The 16,179-nt window shown below is 47.8% G+C and overlaps 1 protein-coding gene and 1 pseudogene across 1 annotated transcript; one reads left to right on the top strand and one right to left on the bottom strand.

The window, feature by feature from the left end:
• Window positions 1–5,247: 5,247 nt before the first annotated feature.
• Window positions 5,248–8,497, bottom strand: LOC121047034 (uncharacterized protein K02A2.6). Its single transcript, XM_040501842.2, has 2 exons — window positions 8,066–8,497; window positions 5,248–6,589 (listed from the first exon to the last, which is right to left on the bottom strand). Exons 1-2 carry the CDS (start codon window positions 8,495–8,497, stop codon window positions 5,294–5,296), a joined length of 1,728 nt encoding a protein of 575 aa, XP_040357776.2. The 3' UTR covers window positions 5,248–5,293.
• Window positions 8,498–15,119: 6,622 nt separating this feature from the next.
• LOC120836848 lies at window positions 15,120–15,794 on the top strand (annotated as a pseudogene).
• Window positions 15,795–16,179: the final 385 nt, after the last annotated feature.

Here is a 16,179-nt window from a genome sequence, read left to right as displayed (position 1 = left end):
CTAGTTTAGAAAGGGTAGCCCTTAATGCAGTCTTGCTGAAGCTATGCAGTGTAACATGTTGCTGCCTTTTGAATAAAGTTCACAGAAGCACTCAAGCACAACTGACACCAGTATTTGATTGGAGTCCCTAGCCTTTAAAGGAGTTGTGCAACAATTTTAAAGTTGAACGAATTTGCATCTTCCACTTGTGGGATTGTTTATCTTGTCACAAAGGACAGAAAACGCATCTTCCTTCGAAATGCAGCGATTCCGCGGTGCAATTACGAGGCAGAATTTCGAATATTTCTCGGCCTGCAGCTGCGAGCGGTGGCCTTGAAAACCATGCTGTGTGACGTCAAAAACTTGTAAAAAGATTGCAAGCTGTGCAAATACCTGCTCCATAAAAGATAATTTTTCTATAAATCTTGTCGTTCCAACATAAATATAAATGCATCAAAAACCTGGTATCATAGACAAACTCTTTACCACGTGGAGTTTTAGTGGCGCCATCTATTCGAGGTCATCAAAACCGTCAGCTCTATCTGATACCGCGAACAGCCGCCAGAAGCCAGAGGAGGACGAGGGCAGAGCAGGACGGGAATGGACGGACCCAAACTTTCCTCCTTTCGCTATGTTGATCTCGCTGCGCAAGCACGTGGTCACGTGGCTTCAAGCGGTTGAGTTCTCGCTGCTCACTGATGGCTCAAGAGAGAGAGCTTAACCAAAACCCCGAGCGTTCCCCATTCATGTGACAGCGCACATGACTCGGAAGATGGTGAAGGGAGTTGAGAGGTGCTGAAAACCTCTACCTTTGTCCATTTTTAAAATAAGAACTAAGACATGCAGGCAAAAGCATTTTTTTCTTTACTTCAAAAAGGTCGAGACACCAACTCTCAGATTATTTAAGCAAAGCACTGAAACTGTTGTGCAGCTCCTTTAAAAATGAAAATACAAGGAAAAAAGTCTATTTTTAAACCTTATATTTTTATTTCTAAATCCGTTTACGTATCTTCTATTTACTACACACAGAATGTGCATAATTATTTAGTTTGTTATAAAGTTTAAAACCCATGGTGCTTAGAAGCGCATTCTGAAAAGTTCTTCCTGTTTCCTTACAAATTTTTTTCCTTGCAAGATAATAAAATTTTACTGTATTTTGGATCTCGAATCTGGATCTGAATTCAATTTGGGTGCTGTATACCTCGTTAATCAGAGAGGGAAACAAGAACAAGATTTCAGGAGACTAAGATACAAGGTTTTCTAATTGGCAATAACTTAACAACTTCCTCTTAGCTACCAGTGAAAGAATTTCAGAATGTGATGAAGTCATGTCTTGCTAAGATGGATGCCATGCTATACAGACAATATGGGGGGGACCGATCCCTCCCTATGCAATTCTGTCTCGTTAATGTAGAAACTCGTGATCCGGACAACGGACAGTTAGATTTGGGAACAAACTGGGTAAATACAGGTGAGAGTTTTACTAGTGTCTGGTTTTGGTTGCCCTTCCTTCAAAAAGAGATAGGACCTGGGCACCGAACAATAGTGCATTCGGGGCTTTCCAGCCAAATGGGCCACCCGACCTTGTCTCCCTAGCTGTCACGGACATAAATGACCGACCTGAAGAACACTCATAGGTCATATGTACAATGTACACCATGGTTAAAGGGTGTTTGCAAGCGCTATGCAGTCGTAAAAAATGACATATATGTTCAGAGCTAGGGTGCCCTGGGACATAGTCAGTGACGTGGCAGCCAGGAAGACGAAGCAAACAAGGGTGTCATGACAACCCCATATCTTTCATTCCCGACCGTGAAGAGCCAAAATCCCCCGTTCCGATAGCACGCGCTTATCTACATCTTGCTTGATGCACGCTGGCGCCATCTCCAGGGCCTCCAGAAAACGGGAGGCACTCACTTGATCGATTGACGTTGTAGCGAACGCCCACGTTTCACCGAGCGACACTTTAGCGAATGGTCGGACGCCGCAAAGCGGCGTTTTTGGGTGGGCCAAGTGGGTTCACATTTTTGTAATGAGCCGCCGCAGACTGTCGCCACAAAGTGGCGTAAAGCGCAGCGCGGCGGATGGGTTAACGCGCGCCCTTGTTATTTGCTAAAACGTCGATTTGCTCAAATGTCGCTGTTCGCTAAAACATCATTCGCTTTTGTGATATGGACCCGTTCCCCCCCAGAAATTAATATGAGGGTGGCGACTTCTACAGTATAAATAAGCCAATGAACGCAATGCAGTAAATCTTACAACAAAGATGTGCCTGAGTGGTGCATTTGTCGTACTCAGATTTGGTGAGTGGGTTTGCAGGAAAAAATTCGAGAAAAGCAAAAATTGCTATTTCCGATGCACAGGAGTAAAACAGAAGCAAACTGTCTGGTTGACGCTGCTATTCACATATGGTGCGACACATCTCGCGCCTAAAACCAATCGACATTGTCAATGTAACCATATTGGCCGTGTCACAGAGCGCACAACTTCCTATTTTCTCAACACCTGAGGTACTTGTAGCAGCCGCATTACACCCGTGGCCGAAGCCCCTCCGCCAGTTTATGCCTTGCTGCATGTCCTCTCCCGCCTTCGCTCATATTGTGAGTACGCTCAAGTTTCCAAGACGGCCGTCCAAGCAAAACAAAATCTTGCTCAGTACATGCGTGCTGCAAGCTGTGCTTTTCTTCTTTTCTGTGCGTGGTGCGTGCAGTGTTTTTTTTTTGTTTTTTTTTTCAGCTTTCTCCCTTTCTGAATCGCTTCTCTTTGTCACATTTGTTCACGGCTTAAGCATTTGGAATTTTCTTTCCTTCCTATAGATTCTTCGTGGTGGAAGGGACAAGCTAGAAGACGATTGTTTGCACGTTTTTGGAAGCCTTCCTGTGAGGAAAAGTTCGATATAGCCAATGTGATGTTCGTTATAAAAAGTACTTTTTACATGCACTTTTATTTAAAGTTTCCCTAAGTTCGATATCAACAATAATTAGCTGTATGTGGGTTCATTCTAAACGGGTTTCACTGTACTACCAAAGTATTTTAAATACAGTATCTTGAGAAGGGTATTTGAGATAGGCACAAGCCTGAGTGAGACTAACTATAGTCCGTTGCAACTCAAGAAGGTAAGGCGAGGGTAAGACAGGGCAGGGAGAAGGAAGCAGACAGAATGCTGGAGAAGAGAGGGGGAAACCTCCTCCTCTCTTTAGCGTTCTGTCTGCTTCCTCCTCCCTGGCCCGTCTTACACTCGCCCTACCTTCTTGAGTTGCAACGGACTATAACTGTACCAATACTGATCCTAATACTGATACTAACCATACTCTTGGATATTTGCGCCGTAACCTCAAACTTGCTACACCCTTTGTAAAACGACTAGCGTATACTACTTTCATAAGATCCAAGTTAGAATATGTGTCATATAATGGTGTCCATGGCAGTCAGACCTCACAAACCATCTAGAATACGTACAAAGCAGAGCCCTTCGTTTTATTTATAATAACTACTCAATGTATACCAGCATGTCAGGGTTGCACCAATAGGCTAACCTTCATTCACTTTCCTTTTGTCGCCAAATGTCACGCCTCTCTCTCCCTCGAATTTTCTATCCCCCACCTCAGAGAATCACTACTATCACCTCCCCACCATACTTTCCCTCATTTAGATCACCCATGTAAATTAGATTCAATTCAATCATCAGCTGTTTCTCACCACACTTCCACTCTACCACTGGCTATCGAGGATTGGAACTCACCACCTCACAACATCATTTCTATAAATGATGCTACTAAATTTCTTGAATCTATTACTCTTTCTAAATTGGATAACTAGCTTAAAGTGTCATATTTGAGTTTACTGCACTTTTTGTTTTATTGCCACCCTTTTTATTCTTTGAGGCCCCAAGTGCCCTCAAAGAAAAAAAATTATGATGATGAATGATGATAGCAGTACTGGCAGGAGCTCGAAGTAATGATAGTGATATTCCTTATTTAACCCAGGAGGGTTGTGGTGTATACATGGTATACCAAGGTAAACAAACAGGTAATTGCAGAACTTTGTGTGGCCGAGATGCTTCCAGTTAACCAGCTTCTTGTGTGTGTTTCAATGAGCAAGAATGAGCAGTGCGTCAAAGAAAACTGGACGTAAGACAGATCGATGTGCATGTTTGGACCGTACGACACCAAAAAAAAGCGCCGTATCTCCTTTTATTTGGCCTCCATCCAGAAAGTTACATGACCCTACCTGACGTCAAAGTAGAAACTTGTGTACATGTGAGACACTCAAAGAAGTTAGACACCCACAAATCAACCGAGACATGTAACTGTTTTGTGTCTTTGTGCAGAGGTGAGTGTGTGTGAGCACAACATTGCTACGTCAACTGCGCGTTGTCGCCATGAGTGTTCGAGCTGGCCAAAGCTAAACTACACTACGCCTGTCAGAAGTAGATGAAGGAGGGTGTGAAGGACTCTGCCGCTCGTGCTTGATCCTACCCCGGAAAAAGCGAGAGGCGTGTTTTTGCCGACGAGTGGAGATATCGTGATTGTGAAAACGCCGACCATTAGCGGCGATCCCGTGAATGATATTCACGTGGATACAGGTGCACACACGGACACCAAAAGGCTATTTTAGATTCTAGAACCCAGGTGATAAGGAAAGAAAACTAGATTCAGATCCGACTTGTTATGATCATATGACACACCTGGGGACATTCCCATTTGTTCAAACTGGTCTGTTTGGGTAGACACACAAAAACGCGATTGTGTTTGATGGCGTGGGCGAGTAGTAAAATAGAAAAAATGGCACCAGTAATTTTGTGCTGTGTTTCACGTCTTTAATCGTGTCACGAACAGATGCGTTATTGCATGCAGAAAAGAAAAATCTGGCTCTCGAAATTCGAAAGTGAAGGTTCCTGAAATTGATGTGGAACTAAACTCCAGGTTCGGTTCGATGTGAAAAGATCTGAAGTCCTCCGCTGACACAAACTCTCAAAAATAATGTGTTTTTTTTTTCTTATTTTAGTTTATTTGTGGGGTCTTACTGGAATTCGTTCAGGAGTCTCACATGAACTGCCTGTTTACAAGCTCACATAGACCAGAAAATTAAGGCCAAAAAGGATTCTGCTCTAAGATTAAGATAGAAATTATAAACACTATGATTGTAATTGTTGTGTATTTAATCTTTACATAATATATACATTACAGCATACAGCGGGCACAACCGACCGGGTTGGGGCCAGAGCAGTCGAACGTCTCGTGCTGGCGCGCGTGCACCAGTTCACCGGCATCCCTGGATATCCTCGGTTGCCAACACACAACATCCCTCCCCCCTAGGTCACATAGTCCTTTAGGTAGTCGGGACGTCGCCGTTGTCGCTGGGGACGATTTGACTGTTCTAGCGCAGGCGCTGAAGTTGGCAACACTGTTTGGTGCCTCGGTTCATGGGGTGAAGCAGGTGAACGTTGTGGGGAAGCTGGAGGTGTTGCCACTGGGTTTGACTCCTCAGGGAAGTCCGCTTGACTCGTAGATGGTGGGCACTCTTCCACCGATTCATTCCTAAGCGATGGCTCGCTTGGTAAGGAGAGCTGCTGAGGTGACAGCTCTGTCGTAGGCTCCTCCTCGTCCAGGTATGTGCTCCACTCCCGTCTCCGGATTTGGTCCACGTGCCGCCTCCAGAAACGACCGTCGATGGTGCGAACCTTGTAAGACACCGGACCGGTGATCTCAGTGATGATACCGGGTAGCCACTTGGGGCCTGCTAAATAATTGCGGATGAAGACTGGTTCTCGCGGCTCGAATTCGCGTACACCTTGTCTTCCCCGCAGCGCTTGTTCCTCTTGCTTGTCCACCATCTCTGCTTGTAGGTCTGGGTGAAGCCGGTCCAGTGCAGTACGGAGTCTCCGACCCATCAACAATTCCGCCGGCCTCTTTCCGGTCGTTGAGTGCGGGAGAATATGCTGACTCAAAAGAAATCGGGCCAACTTGGTGGCCATGTCGCCTCCTTCCATGCGCCTGAGGACTTGTTTAGTTTCTTGGACCATGCGCTCCACTTGGCCATTTGACGATGGATGATATGGCGCCACCTTAACGTGCCGGATCTGGTTTCTCTGCAAAAATTCTTCAAATTCTTGTGAGACGAACGCTGTCCCATTGTCCGAGACTATAGTGTCGGGAACACCGTGTGTTGCGAACAGCACTCGCAGCCTTTGACACACTGCTGCTGACGACATGGATGCTATCTGGATGACTTCCAGCCATTTCGAATGCGCATCCACCACCAGAAGAAAAACCTTTCCTTGGAGGGGTCCTGCAAAATCGATGTGGATTCGGGACCATGGGTTTCTGGCAAATTCCCACGGATGCAGTCTTGCACGTGCAGGTTGCGGCCTTGTCTCCTGGCAGAGCAGGCAGGTTCGGACCTTCCTTTCGATATCTTGGTCGATACCCGGCCACCAAACTGTGCTTCTGGCAAGCGCCTTCATGCGGACAATCCCGGGATGCGTGGTATGCAGCAGCTCCAAAACCTGGTCTCTCGCTTGCTCTGGAATGATGACTCTACATCCCCACAGCAGGCATCCCCGATACTCCGACAACTCGTGCTGCCGTCGAACAAATGGCTTGAACTCGTCCGGCAGCTTGCCTTGAGGCCATCCAACCCCCGTCCAATGCCGAACTCTGGACAAGGTTGGGTCGTTCCGGGTGCATCGGGCAATCTTCTGGGCATCCCACGGAATCTCCGGCGCAGTCTCCAGCATCCGGACTTCAAAAAGTTTCTCGTCAGTTGAGCTGTCTTCCACAGTTAGAGGCAGTCGACTCAGTGCATCCGCGTTCCTGAGCTGATGAGCAGGCCTGTACTCCAGCTCGTAGTCGTAAGCCGACAACATTAACGACCATCGCAACATCCTCGGCGACAGCACTTGAGGCATCGGTTTTGCGTGATGCAAGAGTCCCAGTAGAGGTTTGTGATCGGTCACGATCCGAAAATGCCGACCGTAGATGAACTTGTAAAACTTTCGTATTCCAAAGCCTATCGCCAGAGCTTCCCGGTCTGTCTGTGCGTAGTTCCTTTCGGCAGCTGTCATAGTTCGAGAGCCATAGGCTACCGGTACCTCCCGGCCTTCGCTATCAACGTGGCTGAGTACCACCCCAAGTCCGTACGGAGAGGCATCACATGCCATGACTAGTGGCAGGTGGACACTGTAATGGGCAAGGACGTCCGAAGACTGCAGTAGCTGCTTGGCCCGCAGAAAAGCCTCTGCTTCCTGCGTAGTCCATCTCCACTTATGGCCGTTGTCGAGCAGCCTGTACAAGGGCTCCAAAGTGTGTGCCGCTCCCCGTAGGAACCTGTTGTAGAAGTTGAGTGCCCCTAGGAACGCTTGCAACTCCTTCTTGCATTTTGGCTCGGGTGCCCCATGGATAGCCTTGACCTTGTCGTCTGTCGGCTGTATTCCTGCCTTGCTGACCTTGTATCCTAGGAATACAACTTCATCCACTCCAAAAACGCACTTGTCCCTTTTTAGCCGGACACCGTCGTCTTGAATTCTTTGAAGCACAGCTTGCAGACGGGTGTTGTGCTCGGCTTCATCTTTACCGCCTACCAGGATGTCATCGAGAAAAACTTGCACCCCTTCCAGCCCTTGCAGCAGCTCTTCCATGTACCTCTGAAAAATAGCGACTGCAACAGCTACTCCGAACTGTAGGCGCGTGACACGGAAAAGTCCACGGTGTGTGGTGATGGTGAGAAGGTCAGCTGTCTCACTGTCAACTGTCAGCTGCACGTACGCTTGGTCTAAATCAAGCTTGGAAAACCTTGCACAGCCTGCCAGCTTCGCGAAAAGTTCCTCAGGTGTGGGTAGGGGGTAGCTTTCCCAACGGACCACAGGGTTTACCGTACTCTTGTAGTCGCCACAGATTCGCACTGTGCCATCCTTTTTTACCACAGGTACTATTGGAGTCGCCCAACTGGAATGTCGGACCGGTTCCAAAGTGCCTTGCCTGATGAGCTTGTCCAAGGCTTCATCCACTTTTGGTAGTAAGGCAAAGGGAACTGGACGCGGTTTGAAAAAATTGGGCTGGGCAGTCGGTTCCACTTCGACTCGAACTGGTGGTCCCTTGCTCTTGCCTAGACCTGGTTGGAAAACGTCGGCGTGACGACTCAGCACTGCTGCGCTGGACGGGCTCTGATTGTTCGTTGCTTCTTCCAGCTGATTGACTCTCAGCTCAATCCCAAGAGCCTTGAACCAGTCTCGGCCAAGCAAGCCTACGCCTGCTCCCTTGATCACGACGAGACGCAGTCGTTTTTGACGCCCTTTATAGGTGACTTGAACCATCACGGAGCCTAGCACCTTCAATTCCTGCTGGTTGTACGTGCGAAGACGTAGTTCACACGGTCGCAGCTTGTGCTTGGACAACCGCAGCTGACGCATAGTTCTCTCGTTGATCACGGAGCACACCGCTCCTGAGTCGACTTCCATCTCGAGAGGGTTCCCGTTCACTCCTACGACCACGCGGATAGCAGGTTCCTCGGCAGTCATTTGGAAGATGCCGAAAACATCCGCTGTTTCACTGTCGCGCCGCCAGCCGTTCTGGCGGCTGCCACCTGTAGGCCTATAGGCGTCGGTGAGGACTGTTTCGCTTTTCGTCGACAAACTTTCACGATATGACCCCGCTGCTTGCAAAAGTGGCACTCTGCGTGTCGAAAACGACACTCGTCTGGTGCGTGTGACCCTCCACAGCGAAAACACTTGCCAGCGTCTTGCTGTGACTTCGACGCAGTCCTTTCTCTTGCTGCCTCGGCATTAGGCTTAGCTCTCGGAGCCATTTGCTTACCAACACGACACACATCGCTGCTCTCTACGGACGCCCCCCTGATCTTTTCTGTCTGGTGGTGGGCGTACTCTGCTGCTATCGCCTTCTCTTTGGCCACCGCGAAGGTTAGTTCCGGCTCGGAGAGAAGCCGTCGCTGAAGGGACTCTTCCCGGAGGCCGCAGACTAACCTGTCTCGGAGCATGTCGTCCAACGTTGGCCCGAAAGCGCAGTGCTCCGACAGCCGACGAAGCTCGGCGATGTAGACGGCGATACTTTCTCCTTGACGCTGGTCGCGCTTCCCGAACTGGAAACGCTGAACAATGGCGGACGGCCTCGGGTTGAAGTGGGCCGCCAGTCGCGAGACGATGTCGTCGTAGCTCGTCTCGGAAGGTAAAGCCGGTGAGCAGAGTGAACGAATGATGGCGTACGTTGCCGCCCCGCAGACCGTGCACAGGATTGCACGCTTCTTCTCGGCTGACTTGATCTCATTTGCGATAAAGTAGAACTCAAGTCTTTCGTGGTACAGTGGCCATGTTGCACCGGTGCTCGGTGCGAACTCTTCGATGCCGCCGAATGCCGGCGCCGCTGATGCCTTTGCTTCTGCCATGGCGCCGTGAACGGCGCTCTAGAAGGTCTTCCGCCGCAGGTTGACTCCACTTCGTCGCCAATGTTGTGTATTTAATCTTTACATAATATATACATTACAGCATACAGCGGGCACAACCGACCGGGTTGGGGCCAGAGCAGTCGAACGTCTCGTGCTGGCGCGCGTGCACCAGTTCACCGGCATCCCTGGATATCCTCGGTTGCCAACACACAACAGTAATTATTAAATATTTTATGCAATAACAAGTTGGTCTGTATCAGTGGTCTGTGTTATAAAAACCTGGGTTCATGCTAAAATATAAAATTCTATTGGGGGGAATATTTGAATATTTCAATCAATTTTTTATTTGCGCAAGAACTAAAGTGTGACTCGCTCAATAAGTTTCTTCACTGTCCGGAAGAGTCACATATGTGCATTTTTGATTTCAAAATTAAACGATCCTATTGCTCAGTTTTAAATCGACGCGCGCATAACAGGGACTGTTCGCGCTCGTAGGCTGCGGAGTCGCAGCTCGTTGCACCTTTTATTTTGTGGAGATCTGCCACAGCAAAATTGCCCAGTCAATTACAAAACATTACAGAACTTTAAGAAGCCAGTGGACGTGGAAAACATAACAAAAAAGATTGATTTAATCGCAGAACAAGGGAAACATAACGTCAATGTTCCTCCTTTAAAAGCATGCCAAAAATACCCGAACCGGAAGTGTTCTCGGCACCCTGTCACGGAGGCCAAAAGTGGCCTGAATACCACGTATACAGGGTGTGCGGAGGTAAACAAAAGCAAATAATGGCAGAACTTCCGGGGTAATGAAGAAAAGTGCCCCGGTCTTTCTTCTATATCGCTCAAGAATGCTTAGAGTATTGTAAATTCGTGGGGAGTCGGATCAAGGCTCGTTCACACAGATGTTTTACTGATGAGCTGTAGCTATGGCAACGCTTACGACGAGCCAATGGGAAGGCGCTGTGCTGTACGACGTAACGCAGCTGCGTGAATGATCCTTTATCGAAAACGCGAGCAGCGCGTTCGGTCACGGTGTGATAGCGTGAACTGAAGCTGCTCAATCGAAACCGAAACTGAGTGGCCAGCTAGTTCCCAGGGTGCCCTGCGTGGCCTTTTGCCGTGATGGGGCGCTTCAAATTTAGAAAAGGTCTATTCTGCCACGTTCATATTGGCCTCGAGATCGACCTAGAGGTGGCGCTACGGTCGCGCTATCATCATCATCAAAGCGGGGATAGGGGAACGGCCGCCCCATAGGCTCTCCACGTTGGCGCGCGAGACGGCGTAGATTCTTGCGTTTATTTTGTCGCATACTATCGGTAAGAAAACAATTCTAGCGGAAAAGGATGCAGTACTTTTCGGTGCTTCAGTGAAGATCGAATCGTGTCGCCAGCGTGCGGCCCAAATTTATATAATCGTTGGAAAGCATGGATCACCACGGCTGATGCCTGTCTCCGGCTGAACTGCAATATTTATGTTAAATATTTGTTTCTTTTAAAATTAATGTATCGGTTCATCAACGTGGGAATTAAAAATAATGATAAATTCCAACCCAAATAACATAATACTGTTACTGTGGGCTGTGAAATCGCAGCTTCTATGCTCTTTTTTTAATGTCTAGCTTTTTTAGTAATATAAATATTTAGAATGAAGATAAGTTAGCGCTGTATTGGAAATTACCATGCTATTGAGTTCCTCTGCCCTTTTACTGTGCCATAGTGTGGGTACGTTTTTTGGAGTCTGAACAAATCTACTGCGTTGCGATGAGGAGAGAGTGACTCTTCTAGTTAATATCTGCAAACTGCAGGGTTGGAAGACAACTGAAACAAGTGAAACAAACTGTTCTAATATATCTGCCGTGACTGTAGTAAACGAGTGTAACCGAGCAACGCAACAATGTTCCTATTATTAAATGTTTTTCTCGGTAGTGTGGGTTCACCCGCTTCAATTTTCTTGGTGAGGGCCGCGGATGTCAAGAGGCTAATATTATTCATTTCTGGCTAAATAATCTTCTACTTAAACACAGTAGACTCTGCAACTCTAGCAAACGACGTGAACCACGACACAGACAGCATCGGCCGCAGTGATATTCTTTCTCTGATGAGGGCTAGCGACCTTCACGAGACTTTCCGATCACCCTCCGCCCTCACCTAACGTATATCGGGACTGGGCAGTTCATCTATTAACTTTCAGATTATTCAAGTAATGCTTTAATTACAATTTTTGTGCCGGTTAATTGGAGTCTTGTGCTGGAGAAAGTCAACGAGGAGTAAAATATGCCTGCTTTAATATTTTGGACGTCTTTACTTATTTTGTGACACAGGCTTGCACGGTAAACCACTTCAGCGTGCTTGTCATTTCGTCGAGGGTGATTATTAGCGGCGAGATGTTTTGGTGGCGCCCTCCTATGGTTCCCCCTTGTGACGTCATTACCTTGCGAACAACAAGTTCGATGGTGTTTGTAAATAGCGTGGTGGAAGCCTGAAATCATTGCGCTCTCAAAGCAACACTGCCAACACCGTCGAAATTAAAGTTCTTTCATTCCTCTTATTTCCGTCGATGGTATACCCTCTCCGACGTCACAGTCAGCTTTTGGGCCAATCGTGGAAGGCCGACCACAGCGACACTTTCGGTCGCAAACGTCGCCAATACCGTTTACATAATATAAAAAAAATACTTCATTTTAAAAGGCTTCCCGTGTTCATTTTATGTAGGACTCACAACGTGAAGTTTAGAATGGGAATGCATTATGCCACTTATGACATAGTAAAACCAGTAAAACAATATGTAGTTTTAACGTCTTTCACGCAATATGACCGGGGAAAAATCAACATACGGATTTATTGATGGATACGTCTATTGAAGGGGATAGCGATCAGTCGGGTTAATTTTCTAATCAAACCACAGACCCACTCAACATTCAATGCTTTATGAAAGCCACGGTTTGTGCGAGATAACAAAAATACGTGGCACCAGCGATTGTATAAAAAACAACATCGAAGCTTCCGACTTAATATTAATCGCTTTGCTGAATTTCTACGCATGGCAAACGATACAACACAACCTTTAGTAAGAAGAAACGGCAGCAAAAACAAAACATTTAGTAAGGAATGTCAAGCTCAGCCTGAAACGGGCTTGCGTCGTCGAGATCCATGCTTCTGGGCGTGCGCCCGTAGCAGACGACGCATGGCGGTATCCCCGCTTTCGCGTGTTTACAATTTCGGCCGCACGGTAGCGGCACGTTTTGATCTCGAGGCGAATAGAGACCCGCTTTCCAAGCTCTGGACAGTCTGGCAACCATGGGCACACCTTGGCAAGGCTTGTCTAGCAGATGCTCCACAAACTCTGGCACCAAGATGGCAGTGAAAAGAGGCTGCACTTAGAGGCATGCATGGAGCCAAACATTTAACTTTCCCAATGTTCATTTGCCACCTGCCCATAAACCTCTCCTAAAATTCCTATTTCGCAGCTTTTCTCCTTCCCCTCGAAACACAACCCGTATTACCATGTACACTTTTGTCTGGGATTTGGACTCTACTGAGGATGTGTGCCTAATAGAAGATCACCAATTAGCATGAACTCTAGGAGTCTGCAGACGGCTGTACAAGGGGCACTCCTCTAGGCTACAACCGACTGTAGTCTAGACACAACCACCGCTCCATGTATATAAAGGGTTGAAATGAAGAACTTACCTTGGCTGGAAGACTGAATCGATTCCATAAAAGTAGCCAGATGTGGTCAGGTTCGTAAGACAGCTTGTCCAACACCGCCTCATCGAAGTCAAGCCGCTCTCCTCGATGCTCCCGCAACTGTAATCGTGTTGCATGTTTGTTTAGACAGTGAGAAGTTAGCCAGCCCTAATGGGCGTCTGGTGTCTCTGCTGTAGATAAGAGTATGACTGCTGCCCTGGGGTCTTTAACGTGCATCATTCAGCGATGATACAGACAGCATGCCGGTAAAATGCTTATCCAGATTGAAACGGGCAGGAGTGGGGATAGAGTCCCAGATTCTGGGGTTTTGCAGCACATGTTTTCATTTACATTATCAGAGCTGCGGTGCGTTTACAGATTCGGTCATTGACACCTTTCCACCCTTGTAACCGAGTTTAAAACCAGTGGTCGAGGAATATTTCTCGCCAAGCTTAAAGGGACACTGACAGGGTATTTATGCTCGCCGAGGTTTTTAGTTGTACGTGACATATGAGAGCTCAACTACCCAGAACAGAATTTGCGCCTTGAAATTCGGTTTCTTTCCGCCCGAAAACCGCCGATCAAGAATTGGCCGGTTCGAGTCTCGCTCACTCTCTTTTTCGCGGTCACGAGCCGTTTTCTAAGGTATCGATGCGACCACCAAATTTAATCAAAGTCGTGGGTCACTGAAGGCACACACTCAATATTAAAAATAGAAAAAAATATGAAACCCATTTTTTGTGGCTTCTAAAAAGCTGTAATTACGTTGATTGAAAAAAAAAAGTTCCACAGACAACAGGAAGCATTCTGTGCGTTCGTCGTTTCGCGTATTGTGGGACTCGCGGGGACGGCGATGGCAGCGGACGACAGGCGTGGGACCTCTATTTCAGAACTGTCGTTCGCGGTACCGGCGAATTCTGTCTACCGTTAAAAGAGAAATTTGGGACTGATCAAAAGAATTGGTATTCATCCCGTACGACACGCCCTGCCACCAAGCCGATTTGCACGAAGACGTCGCCGAGCCGTCGCTCCCTTCTCGTGGCTGAAGACAACGCTCGCGCAAACGTCAAGCACGACGTGTCTACTTCGAATTGAATATGCATATGTACGATTTCTTTACTAGGTGCGAATGTCCCCAAAGCGTGGTTCTTCCCGACTTCGACCCGGTAGTGCTTTTGCTAGAGAAAAATCGACAACAAACTTTCCAACTTAGAGTTTACCGGCTGAATTATTAGAGAGTTTTAGTAGATCGTTCCGATACCTCCGATAGCCCCGATAACGATACTATGCTTGCGCAAGGGAGGCGGTGGCGGAGTATCGGGTATCGTTGTCGGAGTCATGGGAACGATCTACTAAAACTCTCTATTACTAAGGAAAGAGATCCACCAGAAACGAGATACCCCGGCCAGTAGCTCAGGGGAGAAAGAAGAAGACGCCGTTTCGAACGGACGCGTTTTCATGTTCTCCGCTGCAAATCAACAATCGGCCCCAGGCCGAGGAAACCCTTCTCCTTCTGGTTCATATGCAAACAACGACTTTCAAACGATGCAACCGGTCAACGCTGCAGCCGCACCCGCGGCCCCAGGAAAGAGCCAAGCTCAGTCGACTAGCCCAGATGAGTATCGAATCCTACTTCCACGGTTTCCTCCCGGAAGCTTGTGCATCAATTCTGTTTTTCTTCATGCCGACATGTCGGGCAGGCCCTACCGTGCAATTGATTTTCGCGACGGACTCAGAGACGCCATCGAACTCCGAGAAGTGTTGTCCCTTGGACAGTTCCAAATGAGCCACGTTTGGATGGTTACGCTAGTGAGTTCTGAAGCCGCGGAGAAGCTCAAAGCAGCAAAAGAACTGATGGTGAAGGGCAAAAAGTGCATGGTCATCGACCCAAACTCAAAAGACGTTCAGCTCAAGCTCCTCTGGTTTCCGTCGTACTTAGAAGATAAGAAGATTGCTGAAGCATTATCGCCATTTGGAACCGTGCGTAGCGTCTGGAGAGAAAAGTGGCGCGTGCCAGGGATGGAAAACATGGAAACGCTGAACAGAGAGGTCTGTCTGACTCTTCATGACATGACGACATCGGAAGATATTCCCCATCTGCTCAGAGTTGCCGGCATACAGTCTCTTCTGGTCATGTCCGGGCGACCACCCTTGTGTCTGAGATGCAAGAAAGTTGGTCACATACGCAGGCAGTGTCGCAGCCCAAAGTGTGCGCGTTGCAACAGATTCGGACACGAAAGTGACGAGTGCTACTCCAGCTATGCAGCCGTGCTACGGGGCTCTGGCACAGAACCAGATGCCAACCAAGAGTTCATGGATATCTCCGAGGTCGTAGACGCCACTGGTGAGGTTCTCCCAACTCAAGCCGGGTCTGCAGAGGCCGGACCTCCTATTTCCGATAAGAACGAAGATCCAGCTGTCAAGGAAGTCTCGGAAACACCACAAACCAGCTCGGAGACAGAGAATGAAGGAAAAGACTTGCAGGAAAGCAAGGACAAAAATACCCCTCTACAACAGAAGTTAACTCAGCAGCCTGCAGATCTTGCTGAGAAGCCGACGACGTCAGAAGGCAATGACGACCTACCGGACCCAATGGACGTGATCAAAAACAGTTCCAAGGACACTAACGACACCAAACGAAAACAAGATGCACCACCTGACACCACCACCGCGAGTAAGCGGAAACCTACCTTGCACCCAAGCTGCTAGTGTTTAAACCCAAATTCATAGCCCCTCTCCTCTCCCTCCCCTCCTTCTCCATCTCCCCCTCCCCCTTTCTCTCCTCCTTCCCTTCTAGTTGATAGCCCTCGTTTTGCAACACTAAATGTTAGAGGCTTTAATTCTAGAAACAAACAATATCAACAGAAACGTTTACTTGAAGATAAGGAGGTTGACTTTCTGGCCGTACAGGAAACAAAGCTCTCATCAGATGAACAGGTAGAGCGTGCCCTGCAGCATTTTCTGCGCGACTATGAAGTATGTGTCAGTCACGCTGTTGGTTACTCTGGGGGCTGTTTACTGTTTATTAAAAAGTATTTCCAACTGTCTGAATTAATGGTCACCACAGACCTCTGTGGCCGCTTCATTATGTGCGACTTTCAAGTCTCTGACATAA

The sequence above is a fragment of the Ixodes scapularis genome, unplaced genomic scaffold (genome assembly GCF_016920785.2).
Source record: "Ixodes scapularis isolate PalLabHiFi unplaced genomic scaffold, ASM1692078v2 PGA_scaffold6__148_contigs__length_123643588, whole genome shotgun sequence".
Classification (NCBI taxonomy): domain Eukaryota; kingdom Metazoa; phylum Arthropoda; class Arachnida; order Ixodida; family Ixodidae; genus Ixodes; species Ixodes scapularis.
This window is presented reverse-complemented; position numbering and strand designations above follow the sequence as displayed.